Source organism: Plectropomus leopardus, chromosome 2 (genome assembly GCF_026936395.1).
Source record: "Plectropomus leopardus strain MGB_pleo_1.0 chromosome 2, ASM2693639v1, whole genome shotgun sequence".
Classification (NCBI taxonomy): Eukaryota; Metazoa; Chordata; class Actinopteri; order Perciformes; family Serranidae; genus Plectropomus; species Plectropomus leopardus.
Genome location: NC_142177.1, coordinates 42,788,631 through 42,815,681, shown reverse-complemented (window position 1 = coordinate 42,815,681; position 27,051 = coordinate 42,788,631). Strand labels below are relative to the sequence as shown.

Below are 27,051 nucleotides of genomic sequence, written 5' to 3'. Positions count from 1 at the left end.
TGTCCGTTAACAGACTCAGATTTCACTGAAAACACGGAGATAAATGTCGGTGACGCTCAGCAGACCGAGCTAACGCAGGTTAGCCGGCAGCCTGCGGGAAGTGTTTATGTGTTGCTAGGCAACAGCTGTCACATCCAGTTATGCAGAACTATTTGTGTCGGCGGAGCCAAAAAATCATTAAATAAACAAACAAATCATAATCTGTTGTTACTTGTTACTATTAACAAATAAAAGATGCTGGTAGACTGTTGTACGACAGTAATGTCACCGTGGAGGTCGCGTGTTGTGTTTCATCACGGCTGAGATTATCTTCAGAGACCGAACCACAGCTGTGATGATGCACCGCACAGCAACATCAATAATAATAAGTATGATATACCGGTATTAAAAATAATCAATAAATAATAATGAAACTGGTTATTAAACTGTGTTTTAGGATTTTGGGGGATCGTGCTTTTATTCTGAAGTGATTAACCAGAGTCTTGGCAGCGGAAGTAGAAAGGAGGTGTAACTTCCTGAATCAAACACTGTTCGGTGTCGATGATCGATAATCTGCCGACCAGTTGATCAGTAAACATCTGTCAGCCTCCTGGTCTCCGTCAGCAACCGGACTCGCGGGAATTTAGCGGGAACTTGCGGGATTCTGAAACTGTGAACCGTTAAACTAGCTGCTAGCTTCGTTAGCTGTTTGCTGTTAGCAGTTAGCTGTTAGCCTCACAGAGTTAGCTCGGGTTCAGGACCGGACCGGACCGGGTCAGACCCGTTTCTACGATGGGAGCCCACCGCAGTGAGGGAGGCCGGGACTGGCTGGAGCAGGACGGACCGGAGCAGCCGGAGCAGAGTCCGGTACGGGCCGCTGCCACCGACCGCTAACACGTTAGCACAGCTAGCTGCTAACTGCTAACTCAGAATTATCGTAACTTTAATTTACGGAATCATATGACGTCATTGTATGTGATAACATTTTATTATTGTTTATTATTTCATTCTAATTTACTTTTCCTGTATTACAGGATATTATTGTATAATGTCGCAGTATTTTCTATTTTATAATATTTAATAGTTATCTACTCCATGAGTGGTTTTAAAAATAAATTGTTAGTTGTATTGAATATTTATTAATTGTACGACATATATAATATTTATTTTATTAGTTGTATGACATATTAACTATTAATTTTATTAGTAGTATGACATTTTAAATAATTACACATTTAGTAGTATGACATGATATTTTATATTTATTTCATAAATCCTGTTATTGGTATTCTGGGATGCAGGCTGTGTTTTTTTTAGCTCTTGTTTAAACATTGTCGATCAGCAGCTGACGTCACAGAGGTGTCGGTGAGCTCAGCGGTGAGCTCTGATGACGTCATGGCTTCAGGTCATTATTGATCATGTATCAGTCATGTTGTGATTGATCAGTTTTGGGTGATGAATCAAAGTGTTTGTTGGTTAATAGAGCGTGATGTTTAACATTTCTCACTTTGGATGTGAACTGATGTAAGTTTATTGATCAGTGATCAGTTATTGATGAAGTCATTGATATGTTGTGCGTGTAGAGGCCGTGGAACGTGATGATCAAACACCGACAGATTCACCGCCGAGGACGACGCTCGCACATGACTGTCAGGTCAGTTTACTGCTTTATTCATATACTGGTCCAGACTGGACCGGTCCAGACTGCTGAGGACTGGTCCAGACTGGACCGGTCCAGACTGCTGAGGACTGGTCCAGACTGGACCGGTCCAGACTGCTGAGGACTGTCTGTACTGGTGCAAACCATAAACTGTAAATAAAGATGGATGACACATCCTCACTAACCCCTGCTATGCTGAAATGAGGTTAAAATATCCCGGGTACGAGCGTTACCGTCTTACGAGGGTGATGTCATTGGGAGCCCTGCATCTGCGCAGTAACAATATCCACGGTGGGGGAGTTCCCACCAAAACAGCTGTCCGACCAATCGTGAGCAGCTCCATTGAATATGAGGGCATGGATTGGATGTCAGGCTGTCAGTCATAATTCAATAACCCATGAAAACAAACTTATCATGAAGACGTCTGCGCGTTACATTGTGTTCCACACAGACGTCTGCGCAGACGTCTGCACGTTACATTGTGTTCCACACAGACGTCTGCGCGTTCATTGCAGCAGTTTTCCATCAGACCTAAACCAGCTTCACTCCCCTGAGGTGACGGTTTGTCTTTCAGGATGAACTCGGCAGCAGCTCTGTGACGCTCTGCTGTTTTTTCCTGAGTCACCTCGTTTCGTGATGGTTAACGTGTTGGACTTCCATCTACTGAGAGCCATCGGAGCCGCTGGGGCGTGAGGACTCGACCGCCCGACCACCGTTTTTGCATTATCACAGACGCTGCACTGCAGCCTCACTTTGACACAAAGAGCATTTTGCTTCACGGTCGAGACTTTCAGAAAAGTGAGCCCACGCTCTCGTCCGGTCTTACCTGACGTTTACTTAACTCCGAGCAGAGCAGCGACACAGCAATGAACATCACACGATGATGATGGTGGCAGCTTTGTCATCATCAGGGGCGGGTTGGCAGATCTGTTGGATGGATTTGTTATAGTGAAATCTGGATACAGCTGTGGGGGCGGGGCCTCATTCATTCCTATGACAGCTGTTAATTGGCACATGCTTTAGAAATGTGTAAAATACCCAGATCTGCTGGCCCATAGGACAGCGGCCGAGCGCAGCTGAGCTGTAAACTCTCACCGACGGAGCGACTGACTCCTGGATTAGTGCCTCGGCTAGCTTTAATGGCGGCCTAAAAAATGTAATCTTGCAGCTCTTTTAGACTTTCCAAATGTTATCAAACCGGATGGTTCACATCCAGACAGGGACAGAAGACGTTTCGTGGGTTTTGATGCTCATAAAAAATCATTTACTGATTTACAGACGTCTCTTTCCTCGTGTTAATAAACAAGCAAAAGTCTCTGTGGACCAGTGTCGCCACGGGAACGACTCAAACGCTGCGATTCATCTTTCAGCCACTATAAACATTTTGCATCAACGCACGGCGCACTTCCTGAGGGCTTCGTTAGAGTGAATGAACATTACACAGTTAACATCATAAATACCAACAGCAACACCGTTTGTCACCAAGCTTAAGTACTTCAGTACCGACCCAATCACGAACCAGTTAACACCGTCTCTTTGTACCCATCCCTGTTTTTAACTGAGCGTAGATCAGAAATACATGAATATAAAACCACTCACTGATATCTGCTGTGTGTGTGTGTGTGTGTGTGTGTGTGTGTGTGTGTGTGTAGTTACACGGATCCTCAGGTGTCCATGGACCTGTTGAGGGCGGTGCTTCAGCCCAGCTTTAACGATGACATCATGGCTGTGTTCAGGAAGTACCATAAGGTGAGGGGTCCTACAGGGGGCATGTGTATCCAGGTGTGAGCAGGAGGGAACGAGGGACGTGCTGATCCACTTTTTTCAGTTCCAGTCCAACAGCTGAATCAGGAAATGTGCAGACACCACAGAGCTCTCAATTTATCCGATTTTAGTGTTCCAGAGCGACTTATTCATTTTGAAATCTGTTGGTGTGTTGCAGGTGTGTTGTCAGTGTGTTGCAGGTGTGTTGTCAGTGTGTTGCAGGTGTGTTGTCAGTGTGTTGCAGGTGTGTTGTTGGTGTGTTGCAGTTGTCAGTGTGTTGCAGGTGTGTTGTCAGTGTGTTGCAGGTGTGTTGTTGGTGTGTTGCAGTTGTCAGTGTGTTGCAGGTGTGTTGTCAGTGTGTTGCAGGTGTGTTGTTGGTGTGTTGCAGTTGTCAGTGTGTTGCAGGTGTGTTGTTGGTGTGTTGCAGTTGTCAGTGTGTTGCAGGTGTGTTGTTGGTGTGTTGCAATTGTCAGTGTGTTGCAGGTGTGTTGTTGGTGTGTTGCAGTTGTCAGTGTGTTGCAGGTGTGTTGTCAGTGTGTTGCAGGTGTGTTGTTGGTGTGTTGCAGTTGTCAGTGTGTTGCAGGTGTGTTGTCAGTGTGTTGCAGGTGTGTTGTTGGTGTGTTGCAGTTGTCAGTGTGTTGCAGGTGTGTTGTCAGTGTGTTGCAGGTGTGTTGTCAGTGTGTTGCAGGTGTGTTGTCAGTGTGTTGCAGGTGTGTTGTTGGTGTGTTGCAGTTGTCAGTGTGTTGCAGGTGTGCTGGCGTTGTGTTGCTCATCAGGCCGTTCTGTGTTGCAGTTCTTTGAGAAAGCCGCTGAGAACGTGAAGGAGAATGTCGGCGAGGACGTTCAGACGGATCAGCTGATCAAAGAGGCCTGCAGGAACGTTCTGGAACATGTGAGATTACTTCCTGTTGTCTGGTCATGTGACCACCTGTACTCACCTGTGAAGCTGTCTGTCATTTCCTGAGCGTTTCCCGTGATGTCATCACCAGGCCAAACAGCTGTTTCCAGAGGGGGAGGTGAAGAGGGCGGGGCCAGAAGTTGCCATCAAGGTAGGATCGGACCAATGAGAGCATGAGGAGCATGTTGTGTCCTGGTGCAGGTCTGATGTCTCTGTCTCTGTCCCTCAGAGGTCCAGACCTGCTGACGAGGACTACAGCCAGAGAGGAAGTCCACTTCTAAAGAAGGTACCCCCACCACCACACCTGTGTGTCAGGCTGTCAGGTGACTAGGTGACATTACCTGCACCTGACTGACAGGCTGGCTGCATGTTTACCTGTGATCCTTGTGTCTCTGCAGAGGAGGACACGTCCCCCTGCAGCATCCAACTCTGACCGTACTCACACCTTCTCCACCCAGTGAGTATCTGACATCAGACAGGTGGACCACCTGTCTGCACACCTGCCCACCTGTCTGCACACCTGACCTACCTGTCTGTCCACCTGCCTGCACATTTGCCCAACTTTCTGCACACCTGACCTACCTGTCTGTCCACCTGACCCCCTGTGACTTCCTGTCCTCAGAGTGAAGCCAAAGTCTGATCCCATCAAGAGAGAAGGACCAAAGGTGAGTCTGCTCATCATCACAAACTTGTATTACTTTCGTTAACAAAAACTATGACAGAAACTCTTAGTCAGAGACCTTTTGTTCCACAACAAAAATAGATCTTAGCAATGAAAGCTATGTCGAAATCTGTTCCCTGCACAGCGTCTGACAGGCAGGAGGCTGAGTTATATAAATCTGTTCCCTGCACAGCGTCTGACAGGCAGGAGGCTGAGTTATATAAATCTGTTCCCTGCACAGCGTCTGACAGGCAGGAGGCTGAGTTATATAAATCTGTTCCCTGCACAGCGTCTGACAGGCAGGAGGCTGAGTTATATAAATCTGTTCCCTGCACAGCGTCTGACAGGCAGGAGGCTGAGTTATATAAATCTGTTCCCTGCACAGCGTCTGACAGGCAGGAGGCTCAGTTATATAAATCTGTTCCCTGCACAGCGTCTGACAGGCAGGAGGCTCAGTTATATAAATCTGTTCCCTGCACAGCGTCTGACAGGCAGGAGGCTCAGTTATATAAATCTGTTCCCTGCACAGCGTCTGACAGGCAGGAGGCTCAGTTATTACAATTTCTGGGACCTGTAGTGGCCTGACTAGATTTAGTTTAAATAAAAAAAAAAACACTTTGACTAAAAGGTTGAATTTTTGTTGACTAAAACTGTAAACTAAAGGATACAAATGACTAAAAAGACTAAAACTAATAAGTATTTTTGTCTCAACATTAAAAATGAGAAAAAATCTAAAATAGCTGCTAAAATGAACACTGTCACATACCTGACCACACACACACACACACACACACACACACACACACACACAGATTTTAAAGATATCAGGACTCACCTGGATGTTAGAGCAGCTCAGATGATAATAACGTGTGTGTGTGTGTGTGTGTGTGTGTGTGTGTGTGTTGTAGTGGGATCCGTCCAGACTGAACGAAGGCAGCACGTTTGTTCTTGGCTCCAGAGCCAACAAGTGAGTAAACATGTAAACAACATGTGGAAACATTGTGTAAACATGATATTAACATGTTATTGCCGTGTGTTGTTAACATGAGGAGTGTCACGTGTCAAACAGGCGATGGTATGTCAGTGATGGTATGTTGTGATGTCACTGCAGGGCGCTGGGGATGGGCGGGACCAGAGGACGCATCTACATCAAACACGCCGACCTGTTTAAGGTAAACAAACCGTGTGTGTTAATTCTCCTGATGATGTCACAGTCGCGTGTCTGTTTTAATTTCTGATCGTTCACCTGTTTACACCTGAGAGCTGAACAACAACACGCTTCTGACGTGTCCACTGTCTCAGCCATCAGTGCACTTAACTGCCATGTTTCAGCATTCATGGGTTAATTTAATATTTTGGGTTTTTTATCAGACAGGTGACAGGAAGTGAGTCAGTCTCTGAATGTGACTCTGTGTGTGTGTGTGTGTGTGTGTGTGTGTGTGTGTGTGTGTGTGTGTGTGTGTGTGTGTGTGTGTCAGTATGCCGCAGATGCGAAGGATAAGCAGTGGCTGGCAGAGAGACACCACATGAGAGCGACAGGAGGGAAGATGGTGAGACGACCAATCAGATCTCAGATACTGACAGGCTGTTACACAACTGACTACACCTGAACTCCATCCTGCAACACCTGAACTACATATGCAACATCTGATTTACACCTGAAACTACACCCACCACCAAACTATACTTGCAACACCCAAGTTACACCTGAAACACTTTAACTACAACCTGTAACATCTAAACTACAAATGCAACACCTGCTCTACACCTGAAACACCTAACCTACACCTGTTACACCTAACCTACACCTGAAACACTCACTCTACACCTGTTACACCTGCTCTACACCTGAAACACCTAACCTACACCTGAAACACTCACTCTACACCTGTTACACTTGTTAAACCTGAAATACACCTGTTACACCTGAGTGTGTGTGTGTGTTCAGGCCTACCTGCTGATTGAGGAGGACATCCAGGATCTGTCTCGCAGTGACGAGTACAGGTGAGACTGCTGTCCCCTGTCTTCAAAGGTGTGTCTCTCAGTGTGGTTACCATGGTAACGTATGTGTGTGTGTTTCAGAGAGTGTCCTGAGGTCAGGATGGACGAGCTGAAGCCGTTCTCTGTTCCTCTGTGGATGGTGGAGAAGATGCAGAGAGCCATGGAGGCTCAGAGAGACGCTGACCTCTGACCCCTCAGATCACATGACCTCTGACCCTGCGGATAACGCGAACCCTCCATCTCCTTGACCTTTGATCCCCTCCCCCCTTTGTTTTTTAGAAAAAGAAATAAAATCTTCCAAACTCAGCAGGATGTGACATCACATTTTATTTACAAAAATAAACAAAAGTCAAGCAGGAAGTCAGGTCATTGGAGGGCGGGGCTTCACTCGATCCCTTCCTGTTTGTCCTTGATGGCGACTCTGAAGCGTTCCTCCAGCAGAGACAGCTCGCTGATCAGGTCTGTGATGGCGTTCGTAAACGCCTCCTGCCAAAATAAAGGACCCATGAAGTGTGTGTGTTACCTGTGGGCTGTAGTCAGGTGTGTGTGTGTTACCTGTGGGCTGTGGTCAGGTGTGTGTGTGTTACCTGTGGGCTGTGGTCAGGTGTGTGTGTATGTTACCTGTGGGCTGTAGTCAGGTGTGTGTGTGTGTGTTACCTGTGGGCTGTAGTCAGGTGTGTGTGTGTGTTGCCTGTGGGCTGTGGTCAGGTGTGTGTGTGTTACCTGTGGGCTGTGGTCAGGTGTGTGTGTGTTACCTGTGGGCTGTAGTCAGGTGTGTGTGTGTTACCTGTGGGCTGTGGTCAGGTGTGTGTGTGTGTTACCTGTGGGCTGTAGTCAGGTGTGTGTGTGTTACCTGTGGGCTGTGGTCAGGTGTGTGTGTGTGTTACCTGTGGGCTGTAATCAGGTGTGTGTGTGTTACCTGTGGGCTGTAGTCAGGTGTGTGTGTGTGTTTCCTGTGGGCTGTAGTCAGGTGTGTGTGTGTTACCTGTGGGCTGTAGTCAGGTGTGTGTGTGTGTTACCTGTGGGCTGTAATCAGGTGTGTGTGTGTGTTACCTGTGGGCTGTAGTCAGGTGTGTGTGTGTGTTTCCTGTGGGCTGTAGTCAGGTGTGTGTGTGTTACCTGTGGGCTGTAGTCAGGTGTGTGTGTGTTACCTGTGGGCTGTGGTCAGGTGTGTGTGTGTGTTACCTGTGGGCTGTAGTCAGGTGTGTGTGTGTTACCTGTGGGCTGTAATCAGGTGTGGTCTGCACTCTGATGACGATCTTGTGTTCCAGCGGATGAGGAACTTTATAACCAGCAAACAGAACCTGAGGATCCTTCAACAGCTGACTGAGAGAAACACACACACAGAGCAGGTGAGGTGTTTACCTGGTGAGGTGTTACCTGATGTTTAACAGAATTATCAATAAGTCAGATTGTGACAGTAAATATCCGCCACACATTTCACACCAACTCCACCGAAAGTTTTCACTTTAGCGAATACTGAGCTAACGCACCGAGCTGATAGGCTAACAAACCCTCAACAAGGTATGTTAGCTCTATATTAGCTTGGAGTGTTAGCTCTATATTAGCTCGGTGTGTTAGCTCTATATTAGCTCGGTGTATTAGTTCTGTTTGCTAGCTCTGTTTGTTAGTTAGGTGTATTAGCTCAGTATTAGTTCGATGAGTTAGCTCGGTGTGTTAGCTCGGTGTTAGCTTGGTGTGTTAGCTCGGTGTTAGCTCGGCGTGTTAGCTCGGTGTTAGCTCGGCGTGTTAGCTCGGTATTAGCTCGGTGTGTTAGCTCGGTATTAGCTCGGTGTGTTAGCTCGGTGTGTTCGCTCGGTGTTAGCTCGGCGTGTTACCTCGGTGTTAGCTCGGCGTGTTAGCTCGGTGTTAGCTCGGCGCGTTAAACCGGAGTGTTAGCTCGGTATTAGCTCGGTGTGTTAGCTCGGTGTGTTAGCTCGGTGTGTTAGCTCGGTGTTAGCTCGGCGTGTTAGCTCGGTGTTAGCTCGGCGTGTTACCTCGGTGTTAGCTCGGTGTGTTAGCTCGGTGTGTTAGCTCGGTGTGTTAGCTCGGTGTTAGCTCGGCGTGTTACCTCGGTGTTAGCTCGGTGTGTTAGCTCGGTGTTAGCTCGGTGTGTTAGCTCGGTGTTAGCTCGGCGTGTTAGCTCGGCGCGTTAAACCGGAGTGTTAGCTCGGTGTTAGCTCGGTGTGTTAGCTCGGTGTGTTAGCTCGGTGTGTTAGCTCGGTGTTAGCTCGGTGTGTTAGCTCGGTGTTAGCTCGGCGTGTTACCTCGGTGTTAGCTCGGCGTGTTAGCTCGGTGTGTTAGCTCGGTGTGTTAGCTCGGTGTTAGCTCGGCGTGTTAGCTCGGTGTGTTAGCTCGGTGTTAGCTCGGTGTGTTAGCTCGGTGTTAGCTCGGCGTGTTAGCTCGGCGCGTTAAACCGGAGTGTTAGCTCGGTGTTAGCTCGGTGTGTTAGCTCGGTGTGTTAGCTCGGTGTGTTAGCTCGGGGTGTTAGCTCGGTGTTAGCTCGGTGTGTTAGCTCGGTGTTAGCTCGGTGTGTTAGCTCGGTGTGTTAGCTCGGTGTTAGCTCGGCGTGTTAGCTCGGTGTTAGCTCGGTGTGTTAGCTCGGTGTTAGCTCGGTGTGTTAGCTCGGTGTTAGCTCGGTGTGTTAGCTCGGTGTGTTAGCTCGGGGTGTTAGCTCGGGGTGTTAGCTCGGTGTGTTAGCTCGGTGTTAGCTCGGTGTGTTAGCTCGGGGTGTTAGCTCGGTGTGTTAGCTCGGTGTGTTAGCTCGGTGTTAGCTCGGTGTGTTAGCTCGGGGTGTTAGCTCGGTGTGTTAGCTCGGTGTTAGCTCGGTGTGTTAGCTCGGGGTGTTAGCTCGGTGTGTTAGCTCGGTGTTAGCTCGGTGTGTTAGCTCGGGGTGTTAGCTCGGTGTGTTAGCTCGGTGTTAGCTCGGTGTGTTAGCTCGGTGTGTTAGCTCGGTAAATGTAGCCTCTTACGCCCGGATGCTGTTGCCCAGCGTGTGGTCCTCCTTGTTGAGGGTGAACAGACAGGCGTTGGGGACTTTGGTGTCCTTGGTGATGCTGATCTTCTTCTCGCCTTCAAACAGCAGGAACGACTCGAAGGCGGGAGGCGCGTTCATCTTCACCGACTACCGACCGGAAACACCTCCATCAAAACAACATCACGTTTTCCACTTCCGGTCACGTGACTGAGCGCCTTCACAGCAGACAGATTTGGATGAAATCTCGTATTTTAACATCAGATTTGGATGAAATCCAACATCCAGCCATTTAAAGTGCACACCTGTCCCTTTTCTACAGCCAAAATGACATATCAGTCCCTCCTCAGGACTAAAAACTAGAGATGGCAAATTAGAAACTTTGAAACCATTGTTTTGAAACATTTTGAAACCTGTTCGCTCTACATTGCTTTCTGCTGTAGAAGCTTGCATTGCACCCATTTGTCATTGTTTTTGTAGTAAGCTCCCTTTTCCTCAGCCCGAGCCTACCTCAACAGGTGTCAAACAAATCAAATCAAATCAAATCAAATCAAATCAAATCTTGTAGTGACTATTTCATATCATTATTAGCTATGTGGCCTAATGACATTGTCTTATCCGATGCTACAGTTATTTTTTAACATTTTAATTCATTTTCATTTTAATTTAATTTCATTCATTAACAGAGACTGGGTAAGTGACGAAACGTTTCGAAACAGTTCTATCTTCGAAATTGCCATCTCTGCTAGTGCACAAGGATAAACAAGACTAACCCTCTCTTAAAGGGCTCTGATCTCTAATAAAAACTGATCTGACATGCCCCCCGTTCCCCTCCCATAAATTACCAACAGTCCCTAAATGTGCCAGTTTCTGTTAATCCCCTCGTTCATCCTAAATCATAAATTATAGAGAGGTGAAGTAATGATTCCTAAAATGTGGAAGTCTGTTAGCCTCTTAGCTTCTGGTTCCCTTCTCCAAAAGTCTCTGTAAAATGCCTTAAATCAGGTCTGTGGTTTACACAGGTTAAAGATATTGAGACGTTTTGTTCTGCAACATAAAATATGTCCGCTTAAACCTGATTTTTGAACTTTTAAGGTTTTACTCGTCTTAAAAAAGGCGGTTGCTCACAAGTGGCTAAATGGGACTACAGTGTTTGTTGGGGACGTTGGACGTCGTCACAGTGGACACAGAAACTCAGTAAACCCACTTGTCTGCTGTTACAGCTTTACAGTCGCACTCAAACGTGTACATTTATCTGTTTATAATATTTTTCAATCGTGTTTTAACGTGTTTTTACAGTGTTTGTCGTTGTGACGTTGAATACGTGCGACCACGAGGTAGTTTGTGTATAACCTAACAATAGCTTTTTGCTTCTGGTGATTTAATTCATCTGTGGAGATTATCATGCTGAACAAAGCGTGTTAGTATCATAAACTTGTGCTCCTCACAGAGCTTATTTTTGGTGATAACCGAAAAGGTTTTTGAGGAGGGAACCAGTGCGATGCTAACTTCCTGGTTGGCCTAAAAAATATGTCCTTCCTTCACCACTCTAGTGTTGAACTTAACCACGTAAACGTTTTTATATTTACTTCTAAAAATTCACCATATTCAGTGCGGGTCAATACATTCATATGTGTTTATACATGTCAATATAAATAAATAAAAAATCGGTTTGGGGAAAAAAAACATGAATATTTAAAATGTGTTGGTTACAAAAACATAAAGTTCGTTTTTGAATCGTTTGCACCGACTCTGACGTCACAGTAAATGTCGTCCCCGCCGTCCAATCACATCGCTGTTCCCTCCGGCTGCGCCTCTCTCATTGGACCGTGGGAGCTGGTTTGTTTTTGAAGCTCGGCCGCTGATTGGCTGTCGCTGTGAGGATGAGTCAGTTTAAACCGGGGGGCGGGAGAGAGCTCAGTTTGAACCGAGCTAACGAAGCTAACGGAACTAACAGAGCTAACAGACCGACACACGGAGCGTCCCACAGGTAAACCCTCAGCTGCCCCGCTCCTGTCCCTCGGCTGTCCCTCGGCTGTCCCCCGGCTGCTGTCTGTGTGTTCCTGTTTACCTGTCGGTGTTTGTTTCTGTGGTGAATAACGGACAGCTAACAGCGGAGCTAACCGACAGTTAGCCGGAGGAGCTAACGCTAAACACCGTTAACTGCCGTTAGCATCAAGCTAAAACACGCTGCTGGTACCGAACCCTGGACCGGTAACACCGGGCCGTGTGTCTGTGTCTGAACGGTAACATGTAGCTGCTGTGACCTAACAATACCGAGAGGACAAACCGAGTTTATCCACTGAGACAGACAGACTGTCCCTGTGACTGTTTGTCTCTGACTGTGTCTGTCTTACTGTCTCTCTGTATGTCCCTCTCTGTCTCTGACTGTGTCTGTTGTCTCTGACTGTGTCTGTTTGTCTCTAACTGTGTCTGTCTTACTGTCTCTCTGTATGTCCCTCTCTGTCTCTGACTGTGTCTGTTGTCTCTGACTGTGTCTGTTTGTCTCTAACTGTGTCTGTCTTACTGTCTCTCTGTATGTCCCTCGCTGTCTCTGACTGCCTGTATGTCCCTCTGACTGCGTCTGTTTTACTGTCTCTCTGTATGTCCCTCTCTCTGTCTCTGACTGTCTGTCTCTGTGTCCCCAGCAGTACTATGGCGTCCTCTCAGAACTTGGACCCATCAGCAGCAGCTTCGTCCACAGCGGCTCTGAAAGGCAGCGAGAGCAGCGGCAGTGCCGCCAGGAGCTCCGTGTCCAAGCGGTGAGACGCCCCACACCAGTCAGAGACACGCCAGACCAGTCAGAGACACGCCACACCAGTCAGAGACACGCCAGACCAGTCAGAGACACGCCACACCAGTCAGAGACACGCCAGACCAGTCAGAGACACGCCAGACCAGTCAGAGACACGCCAGACCAGTTGTCTATGACTGTATATACACACTGTATATAGTATATGTCTGAGTGAGCAGTGTATTGATCTGTGTGTGTGTGTGTGTGTGTGTGTCTGCAGGCTGCAGCAGGAGCTCATGACTCTCATGGTGAGTTTACACCTGGCACAGGATACACGCTTAATACATATGATGACATCACCTCATCTGTATCTGTGTGTTTTGATGATGTAATGATGACATCATGTGACGTGTGTGAGACTGATGATGTAATGATGACATCACATCTCTCTGACGCTGCAGATGTCAGGCGATAAAGGGATCTCGGCGTTTCCAGAGTCAGATAATCTCTTCAAATGGATCGGGACGATCGACGGCGCTCAGGGGACGGTACGTACTCACATGCTGAGCTCTGATTGGTTCAGACGGTACGGTACGTACTCACATGCTGAGCTCTGATTGGTTCAGACGGTACGGTACGTACTCACATGCTGAGCTCTGATTGGTTCAGACGGTACGGTACGTACTCTCAGACTGAGCTCTGATTGGTTCAGATATGAAACCTGTTACCGTCGGCATGCGTTCACAGGGTTTCTGCGGGGTTTTAAAAAGTATTAAAAAGTGATAAATCAAAATTGCCAAATTTAAGGCCATTAAAAGTGTTAAATTTAGTTTTAGAGGTATCATTTTTTTAAAAAATAGGTATTGTTTTTTTCAGACTACGATGTGTCCTATTTTGATTGAAATTCTTTCCGTTAAAGTTCGCGTTAGAGTGGGCTTCAGCACATAATCAAAGATCTTCTACTTTGTATGTTTGATGCTGACGTCATATTCTGTGGTCGGTTCACTCCGCGCGCGCTCAGCTCACCAGCAAGGGTGGACTGGCTCGCGCTTTTTACTTCAACGGCCAGACAACCTAGTCGTCGTGATGGGGAAATGCAAATTTGCGCACGGCTGGATGCAAGACCCAACATTTAAGGAATGGCTGAGGCCTGTTCTTGGAAATAACCGGCAAGCTTATTGTTCAGTGTGTAAAAAAACAATAAACGTCAACTGGATGGGAGCTAACGCACTTAGGTCACACATGCAATCGTCGAAACACACAAATGCAATGCGCGGTTGGCGACAGCAGTCAACTCTGGATGTTTCAATTTTGTGTGCTGCTGCACCACCACAACCATCACAAGCTAGTGCCACGGGTCAAGCCAGCATTACTGCTCCTCCTGCAACTTCGTCTGACCTCCGGGTGACTCTGGGCACCACGGCAACATTGCGCGGAGGCTCTGTGATGTCTGAACACAGCTGTCAAACACCACTCCTTCCACTCGAATGAAGGAGTTGCGGATCTATTCAAAGCAATGTTTCCCGACTCCAACATTGTGAAGACGTTTACCTGTGGCAAAACCGGGTACGTGGTCAAGTTTGGATTAGCGCCGTTTTTCAAAAAACAGCTTGTCGACAGGATCAACAAAGCCGGGCCATACGTGTTGCTGATTAACACTTGACACTTAGTGTCGTGACAGTTTTTTTAAAAAAAATCTGAAGGTAGTGAAAAAGGTATTAAAAGGTATTAAATTTAATTTAAGGATTGCTGTATAAACCCTGGTTCAGCTTCCCGTCAGAGCGCTCACACAGTAAAAAGGTTTCAGTGAGCTTCTTCAGTTCATTTCACTGAAACCATCAACAGCAGGTAAACTAGAGCCTGAGCAGGAATGTTGGGAAAGGGTTAAAGGTGAAGGTCATAGTGTTGAATGATAGCAGTAATGTGAAAACACAGTGTAAAGGTGTGAGTAGTTTGAAAAGCTGTTGCTGCAGTTAAGCGTGTGAGAGTCAGCAGGATGAGGAGCTGAAGGTGTTCAGGACTTCAGAGTATCAGCGAAATGCTGAATATTACTCATGAAACACAGTGAACTTCAGAGTCTCAGTTGAAGCTTCTTCAGCTCTTCGTGTTTTCATGTGATTCAGAACGAGGATGCGCCGATCATGTTTCTGTCCTCAGTTTGTGTCCGTAGCGTCAGACGTGTGAGCGTGATCACAGACTGTCGCCAGTTTACTGTGAGGTTTATGTCAGTCGGAGGAGTTTCTTCACTTTCAGCCTCACTGTGTCAAATATGTGAGTGTGATTGTTTCTTAACCAACACAGTTTGAAAGAGGAGAGTTTTTCTCTGTTTTCAGCAAAGTTTGAGGTCTGTAGAGTGAAAGTTGTCGGCGTGAACAGTTTTTACCAAACATGAGCTTCACCAACTCAGAAACTATGAAAGGGGTTTGCAAGTTGGATATAATGCTGAATGTCGAGAAGATGAGGAACATTTTAACTCTGAATGAGGAGAGGAGCTGAAATTATGTCATCTTTGAAAATCTAACTGTTCTTTAAACAGGGAACATTTCCCTAAAACGCTGAATATTTCTAAAATTCTGAGTGTTACGAAAGATAAAAATATAATCACGTGTGTCCTGATTGAGCTCATTGATGTTTGATTGAAGGTTCTATGTTGAAAAATGTCGAAGAAGTCAGATGACCAAACAGAGCGACAATATTTCAGCACCGTCACAGTGGAGGCGGCGCAGTGAGTCATCCTGGCTGTGATTCTGTTAATAAAATAATCCCAAACAGCTCCTCCTCCACCGTGATGTTCATAGAGCAGCTCTACGAGCATCAGATCTATGACCTGTAGCTCTACCAGCGTCACATCTATGACCTGTAGCTCTATTTAAAGATTTATTTTTGGCTCTGCCCACACAAACAGCTCAATCTCACAGCTGTTGCCCGGGCAACATGTAAACGTTACTGAGCTCTACACGTAGAGCGGCCCTCGACACATAGAGCGGATGTTCTGTGTTGGATGGCTGAGTGTCATCAACATTTGTGTTTCCACTGAAATATCCGTAAGATCACTGAAACACACTGATGGTGGACGGTCTCTTTGTGTCCTCTGTCTCTCTGTCTCAGGTTGTATGAGGATCTCGGGTCCCGGTTGTCTCTCCCTGACCTGTCTCTGTGTCCTCTGTCTGTCTCAGGTGTACGAGGGTCTCAGGTTCCGGTTGTCCCTGGAGTTCCCGGCTGGCTATCCGTATCAGGCTCCTCGTGTGAAGTTCGTCACTTCCTGTTTCCATCCCAACGTGGACGAGCAGGGCTTCATCTGTCTGGACATCCTGAAGGACAAATGGTCCGCGCTGTACGACGTCCGCTCCATCCTGCTGTCCATCCAGAGCCTGCTGGGAGGTAAAGACACTGTGTCCTTGCTCAACCTTGTCTGTCTGTCTCGTGTTAGAAAACACGTCCTCTGAAGCTACAGCGTGTTTCCTTAAAAATCACCAGAAACTGTAAAGAAGAAAGGACAGGGGGTCCCGGCGGACAGGGGGTCCCGGCGGACAGGGGGTCCCGGCGGACAGGGGGTCCCGGCGGACAGGGGGTCCCGATGAATGTCAACAGTCTGAGCTCTGCAGATCTCTGCTGTAACTTGTTTGTTTTTGTGTTTCAGAGCCAAACAACGACAGTCCTCTGAACACGACGGCGGCCGAGCTCTGGGACGATCAGGAAGGTGAGAGTGTTAGTCCTGGGGTCAGAGGGGCAGCAGGGGCTTCTGGGAGTTGTAGTCTAACAGTTGCTGTGTCTCTTTCAGCCTTTAAAGCTCACCTGCACTCGACGTTCCAGCAGTGAGGCGGTGCCTCTTCTTCTTCTTCTTCTTCTTCTTCTTCTTCTTCTTCTTCTTCTTCTTCTTCTTCTTCTTCTTCTTCTTCTTCTATCTGTTTGTACCATATTTTTATGTTTGTTCACCTCGCCGGATAAATAAAGTTCTTAATTCAACACTCAGATGCCGAGAGACTCTTTATTGGATAGAAACTTGAGCCACCATGCCCCCCCCCAGAGAATTACTAATACTCCATAAATACTCCATCCATCATATTAGTAAATTAACGTTTGTTTATTAGTAATTTAGTTGTTAATTACTGAATTAATTTTTGTTTTTAGTGGATAGATTTTTGTATATTAATATAATAGTTAAGTAATTTTTGTTTATAAGGGACCGTCAGATGCACGCAGACCCCCTTAACATGTACTAACGTTAACCCTTAAAGGGCCGGGTGACAGCTGACAGAAGATGATGAAGGACATTAGGGGCCCGATAACCAGTCACATGGTCATAATAGAATATTTATAGTTTAAATGAACAAAATAAATCATTCAGATAAAAACCAAAAAAAATAAATGAAGATCAGTGACAGACAGAAGCACGTGGAGGCTAATAAACCAGCATGTACTGTATATGTACGACAGTACACCGTGTATGCAGTTGTAAGTTAAGGGTTAAACGTTGTTACGTGATGAAGAGCTCTCCGGGTTAACCTCCATCTCTGCTGAGTTTGGCAAATGTCGATTTGTTTTATCTCCATGGTAACAGTTATATGAGAGAGGGTCAAAGTTCAGAGCGCAGTATTATGAAGAAGTACTATGTCCTGAGTGTGCTGTACTGCGCTCAAAAGAGTATACTTTGTAAGCGCAGCCGGACTACCAAACAAAGTACACAGAGACAGAACGTGACTGCCGGAAATGAAATATTGTACCGTCAGACAGACGCCGTAGGAACCTTTCTGCCGAGACCGCGTCCGCCAGTCGGAGCGGTTTGGGCGGGACACCAACTCGACAACTTGGGAGGAAGCAGCCGTCGAAGCTCCGCGAGGACGATGAGCACCAAACAGGTGACCTGCAGGTGAGTCTGTCTGTCCCCCATCTGTCTGTCGCCCATCTGTCTGTCCCCCATCTGCATGTCCCCCACCTGTCTTACCCCCATCTGTCTGTCCCTCAGTGTCGCGCGCTGAGTCTGTGTGACGCGTTAGCCTCGTGCTAATGTTTTTAGCAGTTAGCCGTTAGCTAGCCTGTTCGCGCTCCTCCAGGTACGACAGGTAAGACACAGGAGGCGCTCCTCTTTACACTAACACGACTCCAAACCTCCTTCAGTCGCGACTTAGTCCCTCCCACAGGAGAGGAGGAGAGGAGGAGAGAGAGAGAGAGGGAGAGGAGGAGAGAGAGAGGAGGAGAGAGAGAGAGAGGGAGAGGAGGAGAGAGGAGAGGAGGAGAGAGAGGGAGAGGAGGAGAGAGGAGAGAGAGGAGAGAGAGAGAGGAGAGAGAGAGAGAGAGGAGAGAGAGAGAGGAGAGAGAGAGAGGAGGAGAGAGAGAGAGAGGGAGAGGAGGAGAGAGAGAGGAGGAGAGGAGGAGAGAGAGAGAGAGGGAGAGGAGGAGAGAGGGAGAGGAGGAGAGAGAGGGAGAGGAGGAGAGAGAGAGGAGGAGAGAGAGAGGAGAGGAGAGAGAGAGAGCAGGAGAGAGGAGAGGAGGAGAGAGGGAGAGGAGGAGAGAGAGAGGAGGAGAGAGAGAGAGAGAGAGGAGGAGAGGAGGAGAGAGAGAGGAGGAGAGAGAGAGAGCAGGAGAGAGGAGAAGAGGAGAGAGGGAGAGGAGGAGAGAGGAGAGGAGGAGAGAGGTAATCTCCCAGCCAATCAGAGAGCAGATTTTTTTCCGTTTCCATGGTGAGTGTACTTATTGGAAGCTGCAAACATTACTTCCTGTGCAGCAGGTGTAAGAGGTGTGATGTCATGCAGGTATTTCCTCCACGGTGTGTGCAGAGAGGGAAGTCGCTGTCTGTTCTCTCACGACCCGACCAACAGTAAACCCTCCACCATCTGCAAGTTTTACCAGCGAGGAGTGTGTGCCTACGGAGAGCGCTGCAGGTAACACTCGCTTGACAGGTAACAGTCAGCTGACAGGTAATACTCTCCTGACAGAAAACACCTGACAGGTTACACTCACCTGACAGGAAACACCTCACAGGTAATACTCTCCTGACAGAAAACACCTGACAGGTAACACTCTCCTGACAGGTAACATCTAATCCTCAGTTGATCATTACCACACTGAAGGGAAACAGTTACATGGCGCCCTGTTAGTGGTTACATCACTTTCTGTGTGTATTCAGGTGTGTCTGACCTCACTGCAGGTATGACCACATCAAATCTTCATCCAGAGGAGGAGGGGGAGGAGTTTCAGAGAATCACGCAGGTGTTGGAGGGACAAGAGGTGGGGCTTCAGTCAGAGGTGGAGTAAGGAAGACGGTGGTCCTCAGAGACAGAGGTGACTGACACACTCAGATGTATTATCTGTGTTGGATTTGCACATCTAAGAGCCAGCCCTAACTATGAGCCTTATTATAGATGAAAGTCTGAGCCAGCCCTAACTATGAGCCTTATTATAGATGAAAGTCTGAGCCAGCCCTAACTATGAGCCTTATTATAGATGAAAGTCTGAGCCAGCCCTAACTGTAAGCTTTATGAAAGAAGAAACTCTGAGCCTGCCTTAACTATAAGCTTTATCAAGTGGAAAGCCTACGTAGAGACTTGTGGGAGTTCACGGGTGTTTGGGGCCAAGTACAATAACTTCAGTTTTGTCTGAATTTAATATCAGGAAATTACGTCTCATCCAGGCTTTTATGTCCTTAAGGCATGTTTGTAGTCGAGATGATTGGTTTCATCTGGCTTCATAGAAAGATACAGTTGTGCATCACTTGCATAATAATGGAAATTTACAGAGTGATTTCTAATAATGTTTCCGGGGGGAAGCATCGGTAAAGTGAAAAAGATTGTCGAGGAACAGAACCTCGCAGAACTCCGAAACAGACTGTAGCCTGCACGGACCATTGATCAATAATATGAACAAACTGAGAACGATTGGATCAATAGATTTAAACCAGTTTAGCTCCATTCCTTTAAGTCCAGGTCAGTGATCCAGTCTGTGTATCAGGATCTGATGGTCGATTATGTCAAATAACAAAACGGAAACAAGTCTTCTGTCTGAAGCAATCAGGAGGACATTTATTCCTCTACCAGAGCTGTCCTCAGATGGACTGTTGTCATGGAGACAGACGCTGCTGATCAGAGACAAACAGGACATCAGACTTATTTTAGTTATTTGTTAGATGGAAATCTGTTTTGAAAGAGTCTCTTCTGTCTTTCTCCCTGTCCTCCTGTCTGTCTTTCTTTTCTCCTCTCTCTCTGTCCTCCTGTCTGTCTTTCTTTCCTCCTGTCTCTCTCTGTCTGTCCTGTCTGTCTTTCTTTCGTCCTCTCTCTCTGTCTGTCCTCCTGTCTGTCTGTCCGTGTCTCAGTCCTGGGTGTGGACAGTATGTTTGGGTGTCCAGCAGACAGTTTGGGGTCAGAGGTCACGGGGGCGACGGCAGCAGCTCCTCAGTCGTACGTGGACGCCATCAGGACAGGTCTGGACGCCTCAGCCAAGGAACAAGGTCAGATAAAATAGCGGCCTCTGATTGGCTGGTAGTTGTTTGTGATGTAATAAATAGTCCATGATCGCTCGCCCTGATCGTGGTCTGGTCCTGGTTGTGCCGATGCTGTGATCTTGCCTTTGGACACCTCCCTTTCACATATGCATGAGACTGTTATCATCTCCCTCAACATCATCATAGAGAGCAATTACTAATTTCACACCTACCGTTATTGTAATATGACATGCATCTGTTTCTATTATTGCTGTGCCCCCCTCCCCCCCTCCTCCTCTCTCTCCCTCTCTCTCTTTCTCTTTCCTTTTTTGCCATGATTGTATTTCATTTGCTATTTACGACATCTATTGCTCGTCTGTCCGTCCTGGAAGAGGGATCCCTCACTATCCTCTACCGCTCTTCCTGAGGTTTCTTCCTCTTTTTTTTCCCCGTTACAGGGGTTCTTTTTGGGGAGTTTTTCCTCTGTGATGTGAGGGTCTAAGGGCAGAGGGATGTCGTACACTGTAAAGCCCTCTGAGGCAAACCATGTTTTGTGATAATGGGCTATATAAATAAAACTGACTTGACTTGACTTGACTTGATGTGATGTCCTGATTGATAAAGTTTGTCTTGTTAATGTTTACCTGTGCTCTCTGAAGCCTCTCCTCCTGTGGGCGGGGCTTACCAGGACGTCCTCCAGCTGTGTCCCTACGCCGCCGCTGGACACTGTTATTATGAAGAAAACTGTACATATCTCCATGGCGACCGGTGCGAGGTGTGCGGACTGCAGGTGCTCCACCCGCACGACCCCGAACAGAGAAGAGCGCATGAGAAGGTGTGCACGTTACTTTAACCTGACAGAGTTAAAGAAGCAGTTTGGTGATTTAGTTTTTTTTAGGATGATTTCTTCGGCTTTTCAGACGTCTGAGCTCCTCCCCGTCTCTCGGAGACCAGACTTTGTACAGAGGAAACTACCCAGAGCTCAGAACCAGAGCTGAGGGGTGGGATGGAGATGGACCAGTAAATTCAGAGCTTAGTCTATTGGATCAGCTCCCTCTGAACCACCACAGTCCACCACCGCTCCCTCTGAACCACCACAGTCCACCACAGCTCCTGCATCACTTCAGATGCCAAACCTCCTGTCCCTCTCATGCTCCATTTTACCCTCAATGATAACAAGACCCTTAGATATTAGGACTCCATTTCTGGGGGCAGAAATTCTCTTCAACTCGGTGTAGACATGAGATGCTGACTCTCATCTGCCCAGTGTATGCTGGGAGGTCACGGTGTGATGAAGCCAACAGAACCACATCATCTGCAAAGAGATGAGATGCAATTCTGAGGTCCCCAAACTGGACCACTTCCTCCCCATGGCTGCACCTTGAGATCTGTAGAGAGATCCTGTCCATAAATATCACAAACAGGAGCAGTGACCGGCAACAACCCTGGGGGAGGCCAACACCCAGTGGGAACGTTTTTGACCAAATGCTGAGTTTGCAGACACAGCTCTCACTTTGGTCATATTTTAGACCTGTAGGAAGAGACCTGTAGAGTCAACAAACCAGTGAAACTGGGAAGCTTCTGCATACATAAAACATACAAGTACTGACAAAATTAGTGCTCTAAAATAAATACAGTTCATGATGAGCACTGACACCCAAAACACAACTCATTCCACACTGCTACAGGTTTTATTTACCTGTCTGTCTGTCTGTCCGTCTGTCTCTCTGCAGATGTGTCTGCTGGCGTTTGAGGCTGACATGGAAAAGGCATTTGCAGCTCAGCTCAGTCAGGATAAGGTGGGCTCAGTCAGTTGTTTTTTAGATTTGTATTGGGACTGTAACAGTAACTTATGATGTTGTTGTTGCTGTTGTTCTCCAGGTGTGCTCCATCTGTATGGAGGTGGTGGTGCAGAAGGTGAACCCGTCGGACCGAAGGTTTGGCATTCTGTCCTCCTGCTGTCACACCTTTTGTCTGGCCTGCATCCGTCAGTGGCGCTGCACTCGAAACTTCAGCAACAAGATCATCAAGTAAGACTCTGTTCATGTTGGACGGAGTCTAGGGGGGTATTCCAGAAAGGAGGTTCATCAAACGCTGAGTCTAACCCTAAAACTTAGTATTCGGTTCCGGTTCAGCCGATCTGAATCCGTCCAATCAGCTCTGAGCGTGTTCACTCTGAGTTCGGCGCGTGCACGACCTCGATAAAAAGCCATCATCAACAGAGCCCCGATACCTCGATTCACCGCGGCGACTGCCGACAAACAGAAACCGAGCTCCTCGAGCCCGTCGGAGCTCGAGGTCCTCGTGCTGCCTACGGAGAACACGAGCTCATATTCAGGAAGAATAGTAACAGCTGCAGCAGCTGAGGAGAGAAAAGCATCATGGGAGAAAATCGCCGCCCGTGTCGTCTGTGTCAACTTCAGACGCGTTTGAACGCACGCAGCGTCGAGCGAACACTAAGCGCGCTTTATTAAAACGGCGGCGTGCAGGTGAAGCAGTGAGGGAGAGGATAAATGCTGGTCTTCATCTGGGTTCAGGTCCTCAGGGGGAAAACGCTCTCTGAAGCAGCTGAAAATGAAATCTATAAAAACATCGTTCAGAAAGGTCGACGGATTTCACTCCGCCGTGATCACAACCTCACTTTGGTTTGATTCGTATTTGACGTTAAACGGAGTAAATCTTCGTTCGGCGGCCGTTTGAACGTGTAGTCGTTTAAAGGCCAACAGGATGCTGTTTGGACACATAAATGTCCTCTGGACTCATGTCCTGCTGAGGACATTCATATTTAATATTGATATAAAGCTCACAGCAAAAACACCACAGGAGCTTTGTTTATGGGCCTGAGAGTTACTGTGATGATTGTGGGTTAGATTATGGTGACACACGTGTGGGGACGGGACTTTTATTCACTGATATTTATTATTGATTTGGTTTACTGTCTTTTATTTTAAGCTGGTATTTTAGCTTTTAAGATGCTTTTTTAAAATTTAATCTAGTATTGGAATTTTGTTTTATTTTATTATTTTGTATATATTTGTTTTATATTTCCTTCAAATTTTTATTTATTTTATACCTATTGGAATCATTGATTGGTGTACTAAAATGTGGTGATATACTAATTATAAAAACGTAGCACGATGCACAAAATGTGTTCTGAGGTGAGCGCACGTCTGCGGTGTGTGAGACTGGACGGCCACAGAATGTTATTAAGATCAATGATTGAGTGAAAAACTGCTATTATAACAAATAATCATCGGGGAATGAAAGCACATCCAATCGAGATCTGAACATCCTCTCCCAACGCAAGGCACTGCGTAATAATTCTGCTTCGATATCGATTGGATTGGTGATTGACTCAGAGTTTCTCTCATCTCAGGGTTATCATACTCAGAGTTTTCACATAACATGCTTTCTGGAATACCCTGGAAGACTGTGTCTCGTGTCTCATGTCTCTGTCTCTCAGGTCGTGTCCAGAGTGTCGAGTCATCTCAGAGTTCGTCATCCCTTCGGTCTGCTGGGTGGAGGACCAAGACAGCAAGGACCAGCTCATCGAGCTCTTCAAGTCTGGAGTCAGGTGATCATGATTCAGAAATGAACTCCAGTCTCACAGAATTTATTAGCCGTGTCCCAGTTCAGGGTCCGCATCCTTCGGAGGCTGCATTCGAAGGTCGATTGCATCACAACACTGTGTGAAGGCTGTCCGAATTCGAATTCTCCTTCTTATGCAGCCCAAAAATGCGTCCTTCTTCTCCCTCTGTTTGGAGGACACATCGCTACTATCCTTCATGGCCTTCTATTTCCCAAGATTCCTTGCGCGCCCGCAATCTTCAAAAATAATTGTCATAATGGCGGCACAGAGCGGAGATCGGAGCGTTGATTTAACTTAATGTGGGTTTTTACTCATTTGAAACGCCAGATATGTTAAACTTAGAGGGACATTAAAATCTCATAAATTCATTCATAATACGTGACGTTAGTAATGCTAACACGTAGCCACCTAGCATACTAGCTATGGGAATGTAGCCCCGCTGTGCTGCCTGCAGCAGAGGAGAGCTCCGCCCACTGAGCGAGGGAGAGCCCCGCCCACTGAGCGAAGGAGAGCACCGCCCACTGAGTGAGGCTCTGCTGCCCGGAGATAAATCAGCTGCAGATGCCCACAGAGGCGTTTCTCCTCCTCCAAAAATATAAATAAATAAAAATAGCAACAGTTCTGGCAACGTTTACATGTAGACTTAAAATAAATCCCTACAGGCACCCATGAGATCCAAATTCCCCGAGCTTCAGTGACAGCAGTGGTACAGTACAGTTTCCCCCTCACAGTGTTACATAACTCAAGAAATTCGATCATTGCTGAAGTGAAATTAGGACAATAGTAAGATTTCAGTGAAATAACAAAGATGTTCACTTCCTCTCTCCTGTAAGACACTCCTCCGTCCTCCCTCTCTCCTGTAAGACACTCCTCCGTCCTCCCTCTCTCCTGTAAGACACTCCTCCGTCCTCCCTCTCTCCTGTAAGACACTCCTCCGTCCTCCCTCTCTCCTGTAAGACACTCCTCCGTCCTCCCTCTCTCCTGTAAGACACTCCTCCGTCCTCCCTCTCTCCTGTATGACTCTCCTCCGTCCTCCCTCTCTCCTGTAAGACACTCCTCCGTCCTCCCTCTCTCCTGTAAGACACTCCTCCGTCCTCCCTCTCTCCTGTAAGACACTCCTCCGTCCTCCCTCTCTCCTGTATGACTCTCCGCTGTCCTCCGTCTCTCCTGTATGACTCTCCTCCGTCCTCCCTCTCTCCTGTATGACTCTCCTCCGTCCTCCCTCTCTCCTGTATGACTCTCCTCCGTCCTCCCTCTCTCCTGTATGACTCTCCTCCGTCCTCCCTCTCTCCTGTAAGACACTCCTCCGTCCTCCCTCTCTCCTGTATGACTCTCTGTCCTCCTCCCTCTCTCCTGTATGACTCTCCTCCGTCCTCCCTCTCTCCTGTATGACTCTCTGTCCTCCTCCCTCTCTCCTGTATGACTCTCCTCCGTCCTCCCTCTCTCCTGTATGACTCTCCTCCGTCCTCCCTCTCTCCTGTATGACTCTCCTCCGTCCTCCGTCCTCCCTCTCTCCTGTATGACTCTCTGTCCTCCTCCCTCTCTCCTGTATGACTCTCTGTCCTCCTCCCTCTCTCCTGTATGACTCTCTGTCCTCCTCCCTCTCTCCTGTATGACTCTCCTCCGTCCTCCCTCTCTCCTGTATGACTCTCCTCCGTCCTCCCTCTCTCCTGTATGACTCTCCTCTGTCCTCCCTCTCTCCTGTAAGACACTCCTCCGTCCTCCCTCTCTCCTGTATGACTCTCCTCCGTCCTCCCTCTCTCCTGTTTGACTCTCTATCCTCCTCTCTCTCTCCTGTGTGACTCTCCTCCTTCCTCCCTTTCTCCTATATGACTCTCTATCCTCCTCCCTCTCTCCTGTATGACTCTCCTCCGTCCTCCCTCTCTCCTGTATGACTCTCCTCCGTCCTCCCTCTCTCCTGTATGACTCTCCTCCGTCCTCCCTCTCTCCTGTATGACTCTCCTCCGTCCTCCCTCTCTCCTGTATGACTCTCCTCCGTCCTCCCTCTCTCCTATATGACTCTCTATCCTCCTCTCTCTCTCCTGTGTGACTCTCCTCCTTCCTCCCTTTCTCCTATATGACTCTCTATCCTCCTCCCTCTCTCCTGTATGACTCTCCTCCGTCCTCCCTCTCTCCTGTATGACTCTCCTCCGTCCTCCCTCTCTCCTGTATGACTCTCCTCCGTCCTCCCTCTCTCCTGTATGACTCTCCTCCGTCCTCCCTCTCTCCTGTATGACTCTCTGTCCTCCTCCCTCTCTCCTGTATGACTCTCCTCCGTCCTCCCTCTCTCCTGTATGACTCTCTATCCTCCTCTCTCTCTCCTGTATGACTCTCCTCCGTCCTCCCTCTCTCCTGTATGACTCTCTATCCTCCTCTCTCTCTCCTGTGTGACTCTCCTCCGTCCTCCCTCTCTCCTGTATGACTCTCTGCTGTCCTCCCTCTCTCCTGTATGATTCTCCTCCGTCCTCCCTCTCTCCTGTATGACTCTCTGCTGTCCTCCGTCTCTCTTTTGTCTCAGAGCACAGGGACACAGAAGGGCTTTTCATGATGATGGTGTCATTTCCTGTCTTTGCAGTAAGAAGTCCTGTAAGTACTTCGATCAGGGTCGTGGTTCGTGTCCGTTTGGAGGGAAGTGTTTGTATCTTCACGCTTTCCCGGATGGAACCCGGGCAGAACCGGACCGGCCGCGGAAACAGCTGAGCTCCGAGGGGAATGTCCGGGTCAGAAACTGCTGCCTCCATTTTGAGCCACAGTTGTAGTTCATCAGCTCAGTGCTCCTGGGATTTGTAGTTTATTAACTCTGTTTTATTTTTCAGTTCATGAACAGCGTCCGTCTGTGGGATTTTATCGAGGAGCGCGAGCAGCGGCCGGCCCCGCCCCTGCCGTCTCTCGATGATGACATCACAGAGCTAAGGGAGCTCTTTATGCAGATGTCGGGGCCGAGCAGCGACGGGCCAGAGACCCCGCCCACTGCAGACCAGTAGAGACCGGACCAGTCCGCACCAGTCATTGAAATGTAAAACCATGTCATCACTCTGCAGCTCTCTGGTGTGTTTGGTTATTGGTTATTGATCTGTTATTTTATTTATTGTGTGAATAAGTAAAAACAGTCAGTGTGAATTCATTCTGTGGTGTTGTGTTGATTTAAGTTCTCTCTTTGCTTACTCCGACAAAGAAACAGAAACACCATTCTTCTCCCCTCCCCCGACCTCCCCCGACCTCCTTCAGACTGTTGATGTTTTATTTCAGACTGTTGATGTTTTATTTCAGACTGTTGATGTTTTATTTCAGACTGTTGATGTTTTTATTTCAGACTGTTGATGTTTTATTTCAGACTGTTGATGTTTTTATTTCAGACTGTTGATGTTTTATTT

General features: G+C 47.6%; 4 protein-coding genes and 1 long non-coding RNA gene across 12 annotated transcripts; 4 read left to right on the top strand and 1 right to left on the bottom strand.

Annotated features, from left to right (window-relative positions):
- The first annotated feature begins 485 nt into the window (after nucleotides 1-485).
- Nucleotides 486-7,270, top strand: dnttip1 (deoxynucleotidyltransferase terminal interacting protein 1). The gene is made up of 13 exons (XM_042513903.2): nucleotides 486-846; nucleotides 1,563-1,633; nucleotides 3,292-3,388; nucleotides 4,197-4,295; nucleotides 4,393-4,452; nucleotides 4,531-4,587; nucleotides 4,700-4,758; nucleotides 4,924-4,966; nucleotides 5,871-5,929; nucleotides 6,074-6,134; nucleotides 6,441-6,512; nucleotides 6,911-6,966; nucleotides 7,045-7,270. Exons 1-13 carry the CDS (start codon nucleotides 772-774, stop codon nucleotides 7,151-7,153), a joined length of 918 nt encoding a protein of 305 aa, XP_042369837.1. The 5' UTR covers nucleotides 486-771; the 3' UTR covers nucleotides 7,154-7,270.
- On the bottom strand, nucleotides 7,271-10,139 carry polr2j (RNA polymerase II subunit J). The gene is made up of 3 exons (XM_088071224.1): nucleotides 9,936-10,139; nucleotides 8,181-8,289; nucleotides 7,271-7,449 (listed from the first exon to the last, which is right to left on the bottom strand). Exons 1-3 carry the CDS (start codon nucleotides 10,076-10,078, stop codon nucleotides 7,348-7,350), a joined length of 354 nt encoding a protein of 117 aa, XP_087927350.1. The 5' UTR covers nucleotides 10,079-10,139; the 3' UTR covers nucleotides 7,271-7,347.
- Nucleotides 7,437-8,048, top strand: LOC148190308 (uncharacterized). Of its 4 annotated transcripts, none has more exons than XR_015775203.1 (3): nucleotides 7,437-7,567; nucleotides 7,672-7,801; nucleotides 7,834-8,001. It is a non-coding gene; the product is annotated as an uncharacterized LOC148190308 (long non-coding RNA). The 4 variants fall into 4 exon arrangements; XR_015775202.1 differs by having other exon boundaries at nucleotides 7,479-7,567; nucleotides 7,638-7,899; nucleotides 7,934-8,048; XR_015775200.1 differs by having other exon boundaries at nucleotides 7,479-7,567; nucleotides 7,638-7,767; nucleotides 7,802-8,001.
- On the top strand, nucleotides 8,185-16,637 carry ube2c (ubiquitin-conjugating enzyme E2C). 5 transcript variants are annotated; one of them, XR_015775199.1, is made up of 8 exons: nucleotides 11,784-11,927; nucleotides 12,586-12,699; nucleotides 12,952-12,979; nucleotides 13,133-13,219; nucleotides 15,848-16,052; nucleotides 16,312-16,371; nucleotides 16,453-16,541; nucleotides 16,575-16,637. XR_015775199.1 is itself a non-coding variant. In XM_088071218.1 (7 exons), exons 2-7 carry the CDS (start codon nucleotides 12,593-12,595, stop codon nucleotides 16,488-16,490), a joined length of 525 nt encoding a protein of 174 aa, XP_087927344.1. In that variant the 5' UTR covers nucleotides 8,185-8,315; nucleotides 12,586-12,592; the 3' UTR covers nucleotides 16,491-16,637. The 5 variants fall into 5 exon arrangements, 3 of the variants coding, with proteins under 3 accessions (XP_087927344.1, XP_087927330.1, XP_087927336.1); XR_015775196.1 differs by having other exon boundaries at nucleotides 16,453-16,544; XM_088071218.1 differs by lacking the exon at nucleotides 11,784-11,927 and adding an exon at nucleotides 8,185-8,315 and having other exon boundaries at nucleotides 16,453-16,637.
- Nucleotides 16,638-17,336: 699 nt separating this feature from the next.
- On the top strand, nucleotides 17,337-26,801 carry mkrn2 (makorin, ring finger protein, 2). Its single transcript, XM_088071178.1, has 10 exons — nucleotides 17,337-17,541; nucleotides 18,425-18,553; nucleotides 18,820-18,953; nucleotides 19,981-20,115; nucleotides 20,748-20,923; nucleotides 21,822-21,887; nucleotides 21,970-22,118; nucleotides 23,552-23,662; nucleotides 26,253-26,397; nucleotides 26,494-26,801. The coding sequence occupies exons 1-10, from the start codon at nucleotides 17,516-17,518 to the stop codon at nucleotides 26,659-26,661; spliced, it is 1,239 nt and encodes a 412-aa protein (XP_087927304.1). The 5' UTR covers nucleotides 17,337-17,515; the 3' UTR covers nucleotides 26,662-26,801.
- Nucleotides 26,802-27,051: the final 250 nt, after the last annotated feature.

What these genes read in the sequence shown, in the direction of transcription:
- dnttip1 (XM_042513903.2), top strand. Translation starts at nt 772, where the DNA reads ATGGGAGCCCACCGCAGTGAGGGAGGCCGGGACTGGCTGGAGCAGGAC. An exon ending in GGCCAGAAGTTGCCATCAAG is followed by an intron (nt 4,453 to 4,530) that starts GTAGGATCGGAC and finishes TCTGTCCCTCAG; the next exon opens with AGGTCCAGACCTGCTGACGA. An exon ending in CTTGGCTCCAGAGCCAACAA is followed by an intron (nt 5,930 to 6,073) that starts GTGAGTAAACAT and finishes ATGTCACTGCAG; the next exon opens with GGCGCTGGGGATGGGCGGGA.
- polr2j (XM_088071224.1), bottom strand. Translation starts at nt 10,078, where the DNA reads ATGAACGCGCCTCCCGCCTTCGAGTCGTTCCTGCTGTTTGAAGGCGAG. An exon ending in CTGGGCAACAGCATCCGGGC is followed by an intron (nt 8,290 to 9,935) that starts GTAAGAGGCTAC and finishes TGTTTCTCTCAG; the next exon opens with TCAGCTGTTGAAGGATCCTC. An exon ending in CACCTGATTACAGCCCACAG is followed by an intron (nt 7,450 to 8,180) that starts GTAACACACACA and finishes TTATTTTGGCAG; the next exon opens with GAGGCGTTTACGAACGCCAT.
- ube2c (XM_088071204.1), top strand. Translation starts at nt 11,821, where the DNA reads ATGAGTCAGTTTAAACCGGGGGGCGGGAGAGAGCTCAGTTTGAACCGA. An exon ending in AGGAGCTCCGTGTCCAAGCG is followed by an intron (nt 12,700 to 12,951) that starts GTGAGACGCCCC and finishes GTGTGTCTGCAG; the next exon opens with GCTGCAGCAGGAGCTCATGA. An exon ending in CATCCAGAGCCTGCTGGGAG is followed by an intron (nt 16,053 to 16,311) that starts GTAAAGACACTG and finishes TTTGTGTTTCAG; the next exon opens with AGCCAAACAACGACAGTCCT.
- mkrn2 (XM_088071178.1), top strand. Translation starts at nt 17,516, where the DNA reads ATGAGCACCAAACAGGTGACCTGCAG. An exon ending in GCCTACGGAGAGCGCTGCAG is followed by an intron (nt 18,554 to 18,819) that starts GTAACACTCGCT and finishes ACCTCACTGCAG; the next exon opens with GTATGACCACATCAAATCTT. An exon ending in CTCTTCAAGTCTGGAGTCAG is followed by an intron (nt 23,663 to 26,252) that starts GTGATCATGATT and finishes CTGTCTTTGCAG; the next exon opens with TAAGAAGTCCTGTAAGTACT.